This window comes from Actinia tenebrosa, unplaced genomic scaffold (genome assembly GCF_029948245.1).
Source record: "Actinia tenebrosa isolate PJP-AT-01 unplaced genomic scaffold, QUT_ActTen_1.0 utg3338__unscaffolded, whole genome shotgun sequence".
NCBI lineage: Eukaryota > Metazoa > Cnidaria > Anthozoa > Actiniaria > Actiniidae > Actinia > Actinia tenebrosa.
Window position 1 is genome coordinate 55385 of NW_028292605.1, and position 17242 is coordinate 72626.

The 17242-nt window shown below is 38.4% G+C and overlaps 2 protein-coding genes across 2 annotated transcripts; one reads left to right on the forward strand and one right to left on the reverse strand.

Moving 5' to 3' along the window:
- Window positions 1-2387: 2387 nt before the first annotated feature.
- On the reverse strand, window positions 2388-3933 carry LOC148904316 (uncharacterized). The gene is made up of 2 exons (XM_089025435.1): window positions 3479-3933; window positions 2388-2706 (listed from the first exon to the last, which is right to left on the reverse strand). Exons 1-2 carry the CDS (start codon window positions 3731-3733, stop codon window positions 2431-2433), a joined length of 531 nt encoding a protein of 176 aa, XP_088881561.1. The 5' UTR covers window positions 3734-3933; the 3' UTR covers window positions 2388-2430.
- A 7190-nt stretch (window positions 3934-11123) lies between these two features.
- On the forward strand, window positions 11124-12368 carry LOC148904317 (uncharacterized protein F54H12.2-like). The gene has a single exon (XM_089025434.1). It carries the CDS (start codon window positions 11124-11126, stop codon window positions 12366-12368), a length of 1245 nt encoding a protein of 414 aa, XP_088881560.1.
- The last annotated feature ends 4874 nt before the right edge of the window (window positions 12369-17242 follow it).

Consider the following 17242-nt stretch of genomic DNA (forward strand, 5'->3'; position numbering starts at 1 on the left):
GGTTTTTAAAAATCGTATATTTATTTATTTTTAAATGAGTGAAATATAAATTATGATTACAAGGTAAAAAATTAACAAACAATTGTTAGAGATAAGAGTTCATTTTAAGCCAAGCATTTATTTTTTCTTCTTCTTCTTTAACGGGGGGCGCTGGTCTTCAGATTCGCTTTCACTAGTAGTGTCGTTATCAGATGACTCGCATTTGAGTTTTTTCATTTTTCTCTTTCTTGACTTCTTTCTGGATTTTGAAGAACGACCTTCATTTTCATCATCGCTAAGGTCGCTTTTGCTTTCAACAACATCTTGCTTACGCTTGTCTTTTTTTTGAATTGTTGTATCCGTTGCCCATTGAAAGAAACCACAATCAATGTCAGGGTATTGAACAGGGCAGGCCCAAAAGACTTTACCATTGTTGGCTTGTGAATGGCACACCAAGAGTTTGGCATACACATTATGCTCGCACTTGGGAAACTTTTTTATGCGATATCCATGAGAAGAACCAAGTTGTTGAGCATCATGGAAGCAAAGATTCATGTTACATCCCAACTTCATAGTTTGTAAGGCTTCATGTCTTTCACGCTTCGTTTTGAATTGTTTTAGTGTTTCTTGTATATGAGGATAATTGAGAACCACTCCACACTTTACCATTTTACCGCCATTCTTGGTGGAATAGGATCTGCCAGGTTTTTTACAAAAACAGTAGATAGAAGATTCGATTGAAGTCATGATTTAGTCTTGTACTAGTTACTAGGTCCAACTCGATGCAGCAACTGATCGGAAATCAGGGTTACGATTTGAAATAAAAGGTGGAATAAGATGAGGTAATGATCATATTATCCAATAGGCTCAAGTTGAGTCATGGTGCATGTGATGATCTAAGTTCTATTTTTGTTTTCATTTGCTTTCAGTTACAAAAAGTGGTCCCAGTGACATGTTATGACTATTTTCTTGGTGTAAAATTGAAATAAAAACGTTCTAGAATGAGTGATGCACTAAATTATCAATCCTATCCAGGGTCTTTTTAAGTTCCATTGTTTTAAAGTAGTTCCAAATTTCTGGTTCTAAATCTCTTCGAAGGTACTGCCGTTCCACGAAACAGTGATCACAATGAGTTGATAGGAAATGCGGTGAAAACGGATTCCTAAACGTGTTTGTTTTGATCCGAGTTATCGCCTCGGTACAATTTTGACACTGTAGAAAATATTCTTTTGTTAACGCGTGGCTTTCTGAGTTTGGACAATTCTTTTGCATTTCCCTCCTTTGCGTTGTGTTTTCTATGACTTGAATCGTTGTTCGCGCTTAATCACAGTGGAGTCTATGAGCCAAGTTGAGACTAAACTAAAACCTTTTTGCCGTGATACACGTTTTTTAGGTCAAAAAAAGAAAAAGAAAAGAAAAAATTGTATAAAAATAGAAACACGGTAATGATTAATTAAAGTTGGAGCATTATCTTTTTTACCCCCATCAACACCCTCTTCACCATTTTCTCCCTTTTCATTGGTCATATTATAATTGTAATCTGAATTTGAAGTTTGAGTTTACTCCATGCTCTTTATGATTTTACCATCAAACAAAAAGACGCACACACAAACAGAATTCTTGTTCACAATTTTTATTAGAAGTTCAGCAAAATGATTACTTGATTACACTATATATTTATATACAGGTTTTCTTTCTTTCTTTTTTTCTTAATTACGATTCTTGAATAAGTTGTTCATGATTTATTGATTCATAACTCGTCAAGTCAACTTCATTAAGGTAGTTGTGACTTTGATGATAACGATGTTTTAAAATGACTTGGAAAAAATAATATTTGGTAAAATCAATCATTTGTTTATCTAGTGACTCTACTAATGTTTTTTGATTACTTATCTCTTTAAAAGAGGAATAAAATTTAATGCTATGATCAATTTTCATAAAATGACTCTTATCGTCAAACTTGTTTACACAATAAATCAATCCTCTGTCGAGATAAGTTACTAGGCATGTTTCATGAACGAATTCGCTAATGCCATATTCTTTACAACACATTAAATTATATTTTTCTTCAAGTCTTTTGTTATTCACTGAGCGTTGGTGCTTGCATAGGCCACATTTTTTTCCATTTATCTAAAAAAATTTGGGTTGCAAAATATCAAATCAGAAATGTGATATTTCATTAGCAAGATAAAAGGCTCATAAACATTTAAACGGCTATGACGAATTCGTTCAAGAAATTGAGCTGTAACAGGGGCATAATACTTTAATGAAAAAGTTTGCCTGCAATGAGGACATAGTTTTGGGTTTGTTTGACCTAGCATCATAAAATCAACTACACATTTGCTATGAATATATTTGTTACAACAAAGCATTTTATTTGAATCATACGTCTCTTGATTATCGTCCAGACAAATAAAACACGTCTAAAAAAAAACAACAACAAAAGATAATTCAAGGAATAGTTATTACCCGAGTTTCAAAATCATGAGGAACAACAGCTATTAAGGATTGCCTATCCAATCGGATTTTGGATTCAATTTTTTCAAGATCTACTACGAGTTCTCTTAGAATTGTTCGTAATCGATGTTTTGGTCTACCGAGGGGTTCTATTACGATTTCGTTCTCTAATAATGAGATTTGTATAAGATTATATATTTTGGTGAATATTTGATGCATATGAAGATTGCAGATTAGAGCTGTGATCTTGCTCTTAGTGTAGTTGTTAAGCTAAAGTAGAAAAATGGACGAAAATCAATAAATAATCAAATAAAAAACCCATTGTCAATCAGTAACCATCGTAAATGTGGGTTAAATCCAAGAAAAATTCATCTCTCTCCGAATCAATCACACAATTTGCTTCATCTAAAGCGTGTTGTAAATCTATCATATAATTCTGGCCATCAATATCTTTCCCCAATATTGTTTTTCTTATAAGTTCTATATTCTTTAATCCTTTTTCGGAAATCTTATAACATTTATTTATAGTTTCCAAAAGTGCATCCATTTTCATAACACTACCGCTAAACGCCCTTTTCATCTTTTCAACGGATGAATCAATATTTTTAACCTGAATAAAAGGAAAAAATAAAACGTCTTACTTTTGTTCCTCAACTTTTTAAAAATTTGATCAGGATGGAAGCTCATCCAATTTTTTTAGCATTTCCTTAATTGCCATTTTATACTTTTTGTTTTGTTTTACCATTTTAGTTTTATAATAATGAATGAAAAAAGAGACCGGTAAATAGATAAATTGGCATCTTGGTAGTAAATGATCTTCCGAAAAAGTTTCTAATACAAAACTTGGAAGGACCTTTATCATTTGTCGACAAACAGGACAGCTACGTCCTGCTACGCTTTTGGTATTTTCTACATAATATCTTAGCAGGCAGGTTCCATGGATTCTTAAGGAACAACACGAAAATTCTACCCAATGTTTTTTAATATTGGTAGGATGTTTGATATATCTTCTGTTTAAAGATAATAGGCAAATATTGCATACCAAATCTTCCAGATCTTTTTTGCTTTCTTCATCTTCCTCTCCTTCCTCTTCCGAATCTTCATCGAGATTGATACGGATTCTTTTTCTAGCAGGCTGCTCATCCTTTTTACTCGTTCCAGCATCGCCAGTACTCGTTCCTGCGGCCCGATCGTTCGTTAGTCCTCCAATCAGTGACGGAGAGTTAGGGGCCACGTCAGGGGATTCGGGAACCACTATCACATCTAATAAAAGCAACAAAAAGACAAGTATAAGCATGCATTTTGCTGGGGGGGAAAACCAGCAAGAACTGAGAAGATGTCATGCTGTGGTATACTTACCAATATTGGATGAAGATGGATCAACAATTTCCTGGTTGGAAGCCATCGTTGAAGATTTATAGTAAAGAGTACAACGGGGAGATTAAATTCTATGAAACGATTGTCAAAAAAAAATGATTTGGGGAAGAAAACTGGTGCTTCGGGTGCCCATATTTATAATGAAATCCACTTTAAAAGAATAAACAGCTGATTAATAAATTTTTTCTTTGAATTCAAAAGAACTAAAAAAGACATGAAAAGAAAATTTTAAAGGAAGAAAAAAGGTTTTTGGAACATAAGACATCTGTGCGGTGGTGTTTGCTCACTAGAAGAAATAAAATCTAAAACTTATTAGTATGTTATACAAATTTTTTTTTCCGACAAAGAAATGAATGGAAAAACGTAGGACAGAAAAGAATAAATTGAGGTTTTAGAACATATGACTTCTGTGTAAGTTCACTAGGAACAAAGGAAATCCAAAGATTATTTTGGCGCTATTCAAAAAAAAGAAAAAAAAAAAAAAAAAAAAAGCATACACACACACACACGCAAGCACACATACGCACATACGCATATACACACTCGTACATAAGATTCTTTTTTTCTTTTTAAGTCGTTTTGATGGTTTTCCCCAAACGATGATTGTTAAAGACATAAAACTCAAAAGAGATTTCGATTCAGTCAACAAAAGATGTAATACACAAGCAATTTAGATGATATGTATAGAACAATACAGAAATAAGCTCATTGGTTTTTTGTTTGTGTAGGTAATGAGTGATGCTAATAACGCTTTTTAAAAGCACTAGAAATGAACAGCTAACAATCGAGATATCAGGTCACCTCAAAGAGTAGTAACTCGTAATAAATCTAAGAAATTTTATTTTTTTTGGTATGTTCTTTGGAGTTATCTTTTTCATTTCTTAGCTTTTTGGAATAAGGTTATCATAAAGTCAATTGAAACAGAGTCTAACAAAAAGAAAGATGCCACGAGACCAAAACAAACACAATTGGCCGTATTTACTTTTGAGGATTAAAGGATGAATAGAACTTTTACAACTTCAAAAGGACACCAAAACTATACTAAGTTTGGTCTTTGCATAATTTATTCTTTCAAAATCGTAAGTTATACAAACTTTTGCCTGGAAACCATTCAAGTTGCTAAAATCTTTCAAAATCACAAACATTATTTAAAAAAATCAAAAAGGTGTCCGATAGATTGATTCTAATAGTTTGCTCAATGTATGAATGAATTTCAAAAAATATATTCAGAATGAAAAAACTCCGCCCTCAATGTATAATGAAAAGCTAAACCAAAATCCTTTCTGAACATGCACATAGTGTAAAGAAAGTCTTTAGTTTTTTTTCACAAAAGAGCATATCCTTATATGTTCTCTTTCCTGATATAGTTTTTTAATACGACTTTTAAACAAAATACTAGAAAAAATCAGAGTTGTTTAGCCCTTGTCATGCCATATATCTTTTATTGATGGTTAATAAGGGTTTTATCTTATTAACCAATCAGGGTATGAGTTATAAAATTGTATGGATTGATTGACATTCCTTTCACTGGAAGTTTTTTAAAAGGTCGAGCAATTTTATTGTGACAAATCATTTTACCAGCAAGACCAGGAAAAACGAAGAAGACGACGAGCTCAGAAACAAAAGAAAAAAAGACACACCATGTCGAATCAAGGTACCAAAACTTAAGATGTGAATGCTTAAATGTGAATGCTGTCTCATAAACTGATTTTTTTTTTTTTTTTTTTTTTTCTTTTTGCCACAACAAATTGACGGACAAGCTCAGAAAACTAACTTTTTGTTAGATTATCGTTTTAAAATTGACCCATGCCTCTTTCTTTCGTGTAATTTTTCATCTTTTTTTCCTTTTTTTTTTTTTTTTTTTTTTTTTGATAGAGAACAAAGTTGAATTGACTGTTGAAGAGAAAGAAGAAAAAGAAAGCAGTCCGCAAGAAACGTCGGCAAACGAAAAGGACGATCGTGAAAATGAACCGCAGGTAAATCAAATTAAAGGTATAGTTTTAAGAAAAGAGTGATTTTGTCTCAACAAATTAAATATACTATTTTAATGCCAAACGCTTTTAAAGTGTATATGACACGAAAAAATTTTAATGTTAAGAATGTGTAGTTTATTGGCATTAATAAGAATATTATGATTAAATTTGTTTCAAGAACGTATTTCTCTAGAAATTCAAAAAATTTTAGCACGAGTTGTGACGTCATTTTGTTTACAAGTCTCCAGATTTAGTTGCAAATACACGAAATATGTTTGAATATAGAATCTTAATTTCAAGTAGTACACTTTTCAATTTCCCAACATTGGAAGAGTACTACGTAAGCTATCAAATGAAGCTGACTAAAATATGTCTTTTGTTGTTAATTTATATGAATTAAAATTTATATTTAGTACATTACTACTGAATCTAGAGTACGTGTCAACAAAATGACGTCACAAATTGGGATTAACTTTCGCAAATATCTCAAGAAATAAGCTTTTGAAACAAATTTTGTTACGATATATTTATTATTACTAACAAACTATACATTTTAAATGATGGAATGTTTTCGTGTCATATACACTTTAAAAAAAGGTATTTAGTTATCAACTGTTTAGCTGTAACATAACTAAGAATTTTACTCAGGCGTGACCTAAAGAAAAAAAGCAAAAGACGGGTAGATTTTTATTCCCAATAATGACCACGATGTTTCTACATTCTACCTTTTTGATTCTACATTTTCTACTTTCTTTGTTTATTAGATGATTCTTTAGAAGACGATTATTGGGAAGACGAAGACAATCTCTTCTATGGTATGTCAGACGATGAGTCGGACTGGGAAGAGATGCCGAGCATCGCGGAACAGTTAGAGCCCGATATGGCTCTAAGATTGTACAGCCAATTCGGCGATGCACTATATCTGATTTCTTAAATTTATTATTTATTTTGTATATTTTTTAAGGAACATATTGTATAAATAAACTAAAAATTCTTTTAATTTGTCTTTTTGATGTGTGTTGCTATAGTAATAATAATTGGCAATGGATTTAGTGGTTGAACTTGATAAAGGCTAAATTGGGCAAGCATAATGAAATGTTTACAATGTTTGTAATGAAGCAAATTAATATTCTTACAAAAACAATAAGAAAATTGGAAAAGAAAGACAATGGAAAACAAACAAACAACGTCAAACAAACGAAAAAGATACAAAAAGAAAGAAACAAAAAAAAAAACCTTGAAAAAAAATTAAAATAAAATTAAAAAATGAATGAGCTTTTTTTTTTTTTTTTCTTCAATTGATAATGAAATTAATAGTTGAATCATTTAAAAGGAATAAAATGCGCGTACCCAGATCGGTGGATCCCTGACAAATTTTGCTCAACTGTATTTTTTTATTTTTACACGTGGATCATATGACTATTATATTAACTCATACTACATATAGAATAGTAGAGGGCAACACGCTCATTCAGTGCATTATTCGTTAACAGGGATGCTACGAGAAAGCGCAGAGAATACTTATTTTTCTGATGATGAAAATGGAGACGCACTATGTCTTCGCGCCTTGGAAGACTATGAACAAAGAGGGGGACTGGTAACGACACGCAGTCGATACAACCACTTATCTGAGGTAAGACGCAACCAGTGGCGGCAAAATGACGCCTTTCGCACGTCAATCATACGATATGTTATGAAATTAAAGGATCCGAGCGATGTGTTAACTGTGAGAGAAGGAGCTGAGCGCGTAATACATACCATTCAAGAAATTATGGAAGTGATCCATCAAAGAGAAAATATTCAGCCCCAGGATACAGTAGGTATCGAAATAACGGGGGGTGATTTAATTATGCCAGTTTCTTTGCCCATGCGCAAAGGACAATCGGCATCAAGCCGACAAACTATTATTATGGAAGAAATTCAAAGAATTCAACAATCTCGGAAAGAATGGTTATTAGCCGGAACTTTTGAGGTGGAAGTGACCTTAGTTCGAGGTTTACAAGGGCGTGGAAGGAAGGCTAGAGTGACCCTCTCCTTGGACGAATTAAGAGAAAAAATTGACAAAAGTATTGTAACCGGCATTTTATGTGATGAACATATTTCATTGGGGGATGACATGTTTCGAGAATTAGCCAGACACGTAGGAGGAGTTGATGTGTCAACCCTACGCGAAACTATTTGTTGGCATAACAACATGACCTGGCGTGAAGTAGCAGATCGATGGGCCTCCTCTCCTTACGCGCATCCTATGATGATTATCAAGTGCAGCAAGACCGCACACGAGCCCGATACTAAAGTCTGGTACACCAAAGACTGGAAAGACTGTTGGGTCTTTTACTGGGTAGAGTCATTAGATAGAATATTTACCGTCACCTTTCCTCACCGCTTATATTATAATAAAAACGGCGTGTTTTGTTATCGCTGTGGTCGTGGGTATACCGATCGTCGAAAGCTCCCTCATAAATGCCGCGAAGTGGGTCAAGTTCGCAAGTACCGCCCTGGCGTGAAACGAGCTTTTCACGCCATGGATCCTCAGGTAGCGCGAGCCAAGAAACCAAGATCCATTGTGCACGACGACCACTCGAACAATTGCATGGGACGAGCCATTTTAAGTGGTGTAAACCACGTGTTGCATGATGACGTAAGCAAACACATCTCAGGAGAAACCCTAAGATCCTGGTATTATGCATCCGGAGTGGAATGGAATGAACCATGCGGTTACGACGAATTGCAAAAATTCCAAAAGACCATGGATCAGAAACATACCTGTTCAGCATACCATCTACCTGAACCATCGTTGTGACCATTATGAATTAATCACTTCCATGCCGGGCTGGTTGGGGCGGGGATATTATTGCACACGGTGCGACCAAGGCTACAACGACAAAGACCATCACAAATGCACACGATCCTGTCTCAAATGTAAAGGTTCGACCAACCACTACGATCAACGCAGTCATCAATCCTTGTGTTGCGAGCACTGTCATATTGAATTTTGGAATCAAAAGTGTTTTGATCAACATGCCAAAGTGTACCATTACTCGTCATGCAGCCATTCCACCTGTCAGCGCTACCAATGGTGCGACAAGTGTGAAATGACGGTCGACCTCTGGCAAAACAAAACCAAAACGTTGCTCAAGATGACAGACCATGTGTGTTATCAGTACCACTGTAAAACCTGCGATGAGCCTAATGCTTTGCGTGGCCAGCATTTTTGTTATGTTCAAACCATAGACAGAGAAATTCCTGTCCAAGAGGCAGGTGATAACGACGACCAGAGTAGATTTCGCTATTGTTTTGTCGATTTTGAGACGCAGTGTCTCGAAGAGCATTATATTGTTAACAAAGCGGTCGCCATTAAAGTGTGTCATGCTTGCCAAAACGATCCTGCTGACCAGCCTTGTCAAGGGGGTTCGTGTGGCCGACGCCGCGTTCATGTGTTTGATACGATAGACGCCTTTTGTGAGTGGGCGTTTCAACCAGAGCATGAAGATTATGCATTCCTAGCCCATAATTTCAAATCGTACGATTCTTACCCCATCTTAGAATGCTTGATCAAACAAGGAAAAAGACCCATGTGTATTTTTCAAGGCGGCAAGGTGATCACCATGAGCTTAGATAAAGTTGTCTTTAAAGATTCCTTATGTTTCATTCCTGTGGCCTTGCGCAAGTTTCCCAAAACCTTTGATTTGCAAGGTCCCGGTAAAGGCTGGTTTCCTCATTTCTTTAACACGCCATCCAACGCCCACTACATTAGTCCTTACCCCGAGGCCCACTTCTATGGGGTGGAAGACATGGATCCTGAAGAAAAGTTAAGTCTTCTTCAGTGGTTGGACGAGAAAAAGGATCAAGTGTTTGATCTACAAGAAGAATTAATGCGTTATTGTCGACAGGATGTTCAAGTCATGATGGAAGGATGTTTGCACTTTCGACATTTAATCGGGTGACGTCAAAGGTATCCGTGGCGATGTGGCTTTAACATATGGTGATGATAAAGTTACAACGGGTGATGATCAACTTGCAAATGGTGATCAAAGTGGTGATTTTCAGGAAATAATAGGAAAAGACGAACAAGAAAATACCTTCGAAGAGAATGATGATGATGCGTGGGAATTGAGACCGTTACCCGACTTGTCCTCATTATCGCGTGAGGAATTAGTTCAATATTGGAAAAGTTTAAAGAAACGAAAGAAAAACTTAAAGTCGCAATCAAGATTAAAAGGAATCAACAGCAGTATAAAGCCCAACTCCATGTTATTGATGACGAGCTACAAAAACTGTTTCATTTACTCAAACTGAGACCCCTTTCCAATACTATTCTAAACACAATGAGTGATGCGGAATTACAAGCGCGCCAACAGGAATTGAGCAACGTGCGTAAAAACACAATTTATTCCATGACCGACCACGCTAGAGCCAGCCACGAAATCGACAAAATTCAGTCCATTCTTAAAAAAAGAGAACAAAACCAGAAACTCGTTAGCAACAGCCGGAGCAACGACTATCCCAATAAACTAGCCTATCCAATGCAAAAGGGGGGTCAAGAAAGGGAATCCCATGCCATCAGTCCATCGGAAAACAAACAAAGAGAAGAAAAAGAAAAAGAGCAAGGGAATGACATTTATCGAGGGATAGAAGCATACTTGAAATTTTTACGAAATGCCAAACGTATAAAGAGAAAGTGATTCTTGAGTACAACATTCAGTTAAATCAAGATTTAAACAATGACGGACGGGCGTAGTTTTGTACAAGCTCTAGCTGTTTGCCATCCGTCTCAAGCTACTCGTTTAATTCGAGAATGCAATGACGAACAATTAAGTGCTTTACAACAAATGACACGCAAAGTGATGAATGGAGAGATCAAGATGGAAACCAAACTCCCTCGCAATGCCAAGCGCTTGTTAACCAATGTAGCGTTTCGTCACCAGTCTCCTAAAGCACTACGTCGTGCTTTATCTCAGCGAGGGGGGTCGCGAGCTGTACTAGCAGGTCAAGTGTTTAAAGCCATGGCTAAAGCAGCCGTTCCTGCCCTTAACGATTGCGGATTCAAACCTTGATTCGTAAAAATAAAGATGTTCAAGCCTCCCCTTCTATCACACCCAAGAAAAAGCAGACATGGAAGTTCTCGTCACTAAAAAAATTCTTAATTTGATGAATGAAGGATCGCCTTCCAAGATGCAGGCCAAACGAGCTCGCAAACCTCCCGTTTCTTTTACTCCTTCAGACTATAAATAAAAGGTCATTTACTTCCTCTTTACAGACGTGATAGTATTAGCGCTGTTCATAGTTGAGTTTGATTAGCTGTAGTCGCTGATTTTGTGTGTTAAAAAAAAAAGGATGGCTCAATACGGAGGATCTACTGCTTCCTCAAGTAAGCGCAAGTACACAAAGTTGGAAGAAGAGGGGACTCTATCTGCTCCTCCCCCCAAGATTCAAAAAGGACATCTAAGCGAACTATTTGTTCCATTTCCTGTAGACACCTCTGTCGAAAAATCGCGTTGGGAATCGTACTATCAATCTCAATCCACGACCAATCCTTTGGAAATTACCGTGCCTCGTTCCCGTGGCTGGATCGACATGACCTTGATCACCTTGGAATACGAAGTTGAATTTTTGACCAACGACGGCACAGCCATCTTAACCAGTGCCAATAAAGTCTTTCCTGTGAACAATACTGGTCATTCTCTCATCAAACAATTTGATTTGAAAATTAATAACGAATCTGTTGGAGAAACGTCTGAACCGTATCATTTGAAAGCCTATTTTGCTCGACTTCTCAACCATTCCGCTGAAGAAAAAACGACTTGGTTAACTTCGGAAGGATGGGCTACCGACACCCCTGGTAAATTTGACGACACCGACCCTCATCTAGCCCCCATTCCAGACTTGGCCAACAATGAAGCCGGCACCATTACTACAGCGCTCAATGCCCTTCACAACCGCCCCAGGCCTAATGCAGGAGCTTCGGCTCGACATAATCTCTGCATTGCCGCAAATCGTAAAGTGCGGTTTGTCATTACCCCCATTATCGACATTTTTCAGTGCAGTAAATACTTGCCACCCGGATGTCAACTGGATTTTCGTATACGCTGGAATTCTCCTAATTTGGCTCTGATGACGGGAGATCCCGTGGTCACTGCTCCAAAATTTCGCATTGTACCCAATAGCCCTGTACTCAAAATTCGTCATGTGGAAGCTCAACCTGAGCTGCATTTGTATAATGAAACCTCCATGTTAAACCACAAAAAAATGGCTGTTTATCCTTGTATGACGTCACGCATTGCCACCCACACCATCGTCGATGGACGTCGAAAGACAAGTTTTAAAAACGTATGGCAAGGCTTTCGACCCAATTACATGTTTATAGGGTTTCAAGAAGGAGCAGCGTTTACAGGAGCCTACGACAAAAACGTATTTAATTTTAAAGACATGCATCAAGAAATGGTACGAGTCACGTTGGATGGTCAAGAAATTCCCATGGAACGCATCTTTTTAAACTCGTTTGACAAAGTGGAAGGATATGAAACTCTTTCCAGCTTCTCAGGAAACATGAAAGAATCCGCCTCTATAGGTATTTCTTGAAGCGACTATAAAGACGGAAACTACTTGCTGGCCTTTAACTTCAATCCTGATGGTCGCCAGAATCACGGGTATAATTATGGACGCAACCTGGGAATCGTAAACATTGATGTGGATTTTGACCAAGATACTACTGGAAGCACGACCCTTGTCGCCTACGGAGAATTTGAAAACGCTCTATGGATTGATGGAAATAAGAATGTTAGCATGAAATACAGCTACTAAGAAAAGTGACAGCTAGGAAGAGAAAAAAATGAACTCTCAAAACCAATTATCAACGCATCAGATTGATGTGGTGGCAAGCTATCCTAAGAATTTTCCTCAACCAGGCTTTACGTACGCAGGAACCAAGGCTTCGGATGAAACGTTAAAACTTTTAAAACAACACAAACCCAAAGCCCCTTGGGGGATGGTTTTTAATGTCGATCCTCTTGATCAACCTGGAAGTCATTGGCTAGCGCTCTATCAACATCAAGAAAGCGACGGAATCGACATCTTTGATTCTTATGGTAATGAGGGACAAGAACGATATCGAGATCATGAGTTTTTAGGAGCTATCCTGGAAAAAACCAACCCTTTACCCAAACATCGCCTTCAGGGTGATAAGACCTTTGTTTGTGGACATTATTGTTTAGCGTATTTGTATCATCGAACTCGTGGAATTGAGAGTCTAGATTTTTACCGCTCATTCCCAGGACCTTATCTTACCAATGACAAGACTGTATGCCGCTTTGTGTGTCAAGTCATGATTCCTCCCAAAATCTTTAGACAGTTTAAAAAAGCGTATATAGGACCCTTGGGTCACCCTTGTCAGGGTTGTTGTTGTTATAATCAAGATAAACACAAATAATTTTTTGTTCAATAAAATTAATTTATTTCACTTTAACATACAGGTTTCTTTGATTTAATCTACTATCATTTTAAAAGGTTCATTGTTTTCTATTTTCTTGGCCACCCATTCCTTGTAGGCTTGACGGATATTTTTATGACCACTTGAAAAGGTCTCCCCCGTTTCCAACACACTGTAAAAACACGAAGGAGGCATACTGAATCCTACCCAATAACTTTTTGAATTGTCCCATTCTCAGTGCGTAGGTCCATTCGTTGGGGTTGTAAGAGTCGTCGGTAACAGGCCAGGAGGATTGTGAAAAGTCCATCATGCAGCAAGGATTCTTGTCTTTTTCCTTTCTTGATCTTTTCAGAAAAATCTAATAACTGCTAAGGGAGAAACAGTCTTGAAAACGGATGTCCTGTGACTGAAAGGTCTTCGGGAAAGAGATCTGTTCTTATTCTATAAGCATCCGGGGTTTGTTGCTGAAAATCCAATACGATTGGTTCATAAGGGTGACGTTTAACTTCAGTTAAAGCGCGTTTGACCCAGGACCATTGGCCAGGGAACGCTTGACGGGCCAACGTTTGAATTTGTAATTTATCCCTGGGGTTGGGAAACAAGACCAGAATGTGAGCGTTGACTGAAGCGGTCCGCATTCCCTTGGGAAATACGTTTTGCAATAATGCCACAAGCGTGACGTCGTAATGGTGAGTTCCTTTGGTAAAGCATTGTTCTATACTTGTATTGTTACACATTTCACTCATTAAATCATCCAACAGAATTAATCCAGGTCGGTGTTCAGGTTTGACAAAATAGTCGTGCGGTTTTTCGGGTAACCCTTCCACAAACTGTACTTCAAATTCATCGCGTATTTGTTCAAATAAAGGTTGCCACGCCCCATAACAATAGACAATCTTTTTAGGAGGTCGGTCCATGAGCCAGTTACGGTGACGAAGCAATCTATAAATAAAGGTCGTTTTTCCGGCCAAAGCAGGTCCTACCACTATCACGTTTAACGGAGTTTTCCATCGCGGATTGTAAGACAAAACATCCTCCATCTTATTTCTTCTGATCAAGTGATTGAAAATGAGTCGTGCGTGGAGCCTTTTAAAGCAGTGTCTCTCGTCTTCTCCAACCCCACTTTGCATTGACCACAACGAAGGAGGAAGTCAAAAAAGTCGGTGTTTTCTATTTTCGTGCTGCGGAGGACAAATCATTATCACTGACCATGGAGGGGGGAAGAAAACTAATCCCCAAGAAAAACAAACAGCATCTTCAAAAACAAGACCAATGGTTCAAATCGTACTTTACCGCTGGCGCCAAGCAACCCGCCGCCTACGCCGGTCTGCAGCCTTGGCTCAAACACAACCACCCCGACAAGAGCCCAAGTGTAAACCCACCAACACTAAAATCCAAGAAAAGAAGGACAAAGAAAAGCAAATGAAGTCCTAGTTGGAAGCACAAACTACGTATGCAATGCACCGCCCCGCCCCTAAAAAATATGAACGACGCCCATTTGTAGTGCATGGAATGGATGATCAGTGGCAAATTGATTTATCGTATATGCAGTGGCATAAAAAAGATAATGATGGTTATGCCTGGATTATGTTTGTCATTGACGTCTTATCGCGCTATCTCTGGGTTCAACCTATGAAGCGAAAAACAGCGGAAGAGAGCCAAAGAGCGTACGACCTTGTTTTGAAACAAGCCGTTAAAGATGGTCACCAGCCTCCCATCACGTAGCATGCCGATAAGGGAACCGAATTTCACAATTCTGTGTTCAAAGAGTACCTGAAAGAGCCCTCCAAACTAGTTCCTTTTGCCTACCCTACACGATTGATTCATAGCGAAGCTAAAATCAAGTCTGGAATCGTAGAACGCGTCCAGCGTTCTATTAAAACCCGGCTTTGGAAAGTGTTTTATCAAACGGGTTCTTATCGATGGGTAGACGTAATTCAGGACGTTGTGGCGAGTTACAACGCCTCGTACCATCGAAGTATCAAGCGGTCTCCGGACTCGGTCCATTTGACCAACGAAGATGAAGTTCGACAGACCCTGTATGGCGACTATTATCAAAGCCGAGAAGCGTTTCGCGAACAAGCCTATAAGTATCAAGTGGGAGATGTCGTACGAATCAGTAAAGAAGCTACTCTATTTCGCAAAGGGTACCTCCCACAATGGTCCGAAGAATGGTTTCGAATTCGTGAACGTGATCCTGGTCCGCCACCTTATTACCGGTTAGAAGACCTCGATGGCACCGAAAACATTCAAGGCACGTTTTATACCCAGGAATTACAAAAGGTAGCTGATCAAGAACAAAACGAAGGAGTACGGCGAGTCGAAAAGATTTTACAGCGTCGAACAAAGGCCGTGGTTGGTGCCAAATCTAAAAAAGGAGAAGACCAAGAAGAAGAAGTGTTGGTCAAATACAAGGGTGGCCTGAACAATACAACGAGTGGATTAATGCCAAACGAGTCATCGACTTGTCCTGATCATGGATAGTATCACGGAGCCTTTTGTCATGTGGTTTGACAGTACTTCCACTGCCCTGACCCCCGACAACAGTGCCCATACGTTTAAAGTATTTTCACCAAAACCATGGAGATTGACAGACGAATGGGGTGTTTACGTTCAGTCCATTTTAATGCCTGAAGTGGTAGAGCGTCACAAACCCTTGTTGGTCTACACCGATCTCATCGTGTACGAAGTGGTTGGACATGATAAATTTCCATTGATTGACATTGTTTCTGCCCAATGACGGTCATGACGTTCTGCGCTATAGAGAACCCAATAACCCTCTAAACGCTATATTGCCAAGTCTCATGTGGAAACCATTGAATTTAAAATTGCCAGTACTGAAGGAAGAAGCCCTACCTTTATTGACTCTTGTCAATCTACTTTGATTGCTCTGAAATTTTTTCCGTTGTCTTCCAACAACAAATCCATCATGGAATCTACGTTACTCAGCAATCAGTCCAAAGATTATTACGCAGACATCATCCTTCCAAGTTTACGGCTCGACTTCCTTCTATGGTCCGTATGGAAAAAGAAGAATGCGAATTGGGTATGATTAACATTGCATTTCCAAGCCTAAGCCCCCGAGCAACTACTGTCGTCTTTAAAGACCTCTCGATTAAAGCGATCAGCACCGGAAACGGAATATGGGAGACCAACGGGATCTTGGACCCTACTGTAGAGTGGAATAATGTGCAAGACATTTGCACCGCTCTAAGCAAACAAATGGCTACACAAGTTCATGGGACATACTATTCAACATTTCATGCTTGGTCCAGTTCTCAAAGAACGTTTTCAAACCAACCGAATGACCAACCTCTATGTCTTTGATGACGTCAGCAGTTACATGCCTGAAGATATTGAACGTGTGTTATCTCGACAAGGAATCCTCTTGTCGTGGCAACCCCACAACCCAAAAAAGTTGAGACTTACTCGAGCCAACCACGATCTTTATTTTTATAAATCTGGATTTATAGAAAAGTTGGGGTTTACCCCTGAAACAGCTTCTCAGTCTCACAGTCTCTCATCCCCTCATCTTGGATGCTGAGCTTGAACCTGACGTTCCCAATTTTTTCCGTCAACGTTTTCAGTGGAATTCTGTAACGTCAAAAGTGGAAGTGCATATTGGATTTTATAGCCCACCAGGCCAACGTCTCCCATGTGACCTCTTTACATCTCCAACGACTTGGTTCAACTCTTCAAACTAGACTTTTGCCAAAGAGTCCTTCTCATAAAGGGTTCGTGGGGCATGTCTTTGAAGTAGACTCAAAAGATTCAAATAATGGAATGAACTATCCCCAGGGTTTTCACGATTGGTCTCATCATCATGTGGTACAACGTCGTAATTCAAAGCCTCCAACCCATTCATTGCCTTATTCGACCCCTCTGAAAATCACACCGCCACCCCGTATTGTCCATCCCCTGTAACTTGGTGGATCCCACGGTCGTGAGGAACATAAACCAAACTTACTAGACCATGGTTCGCTTCGATGAACTTTCAACCACGCAGTTGGAAAGGGCTCAACACGCT

Coding starts and splice junctions, on each gene's coding strand:
- LOC148904316 (XM_089025435.1), bottom strand. CDS start 3,733: ATGCTTATACTTGTCTTTTTGTTGCTTTTATTAGATGTGATAGTGGTT. Junction 2,707..3,478: donor AAAAAGATCTGGAAGATTTG/GTATGCAATATT, acceptor TTTCTACTTTAG/CTTAACAACTACACTAAGAG.
- LOC148904317 (XM_089025434.1), top strand. CDS start 11,124: ATGGCTCAATACGGAGGATCTACTGCTTCCTCAAGTAAGCGCAAGTAC.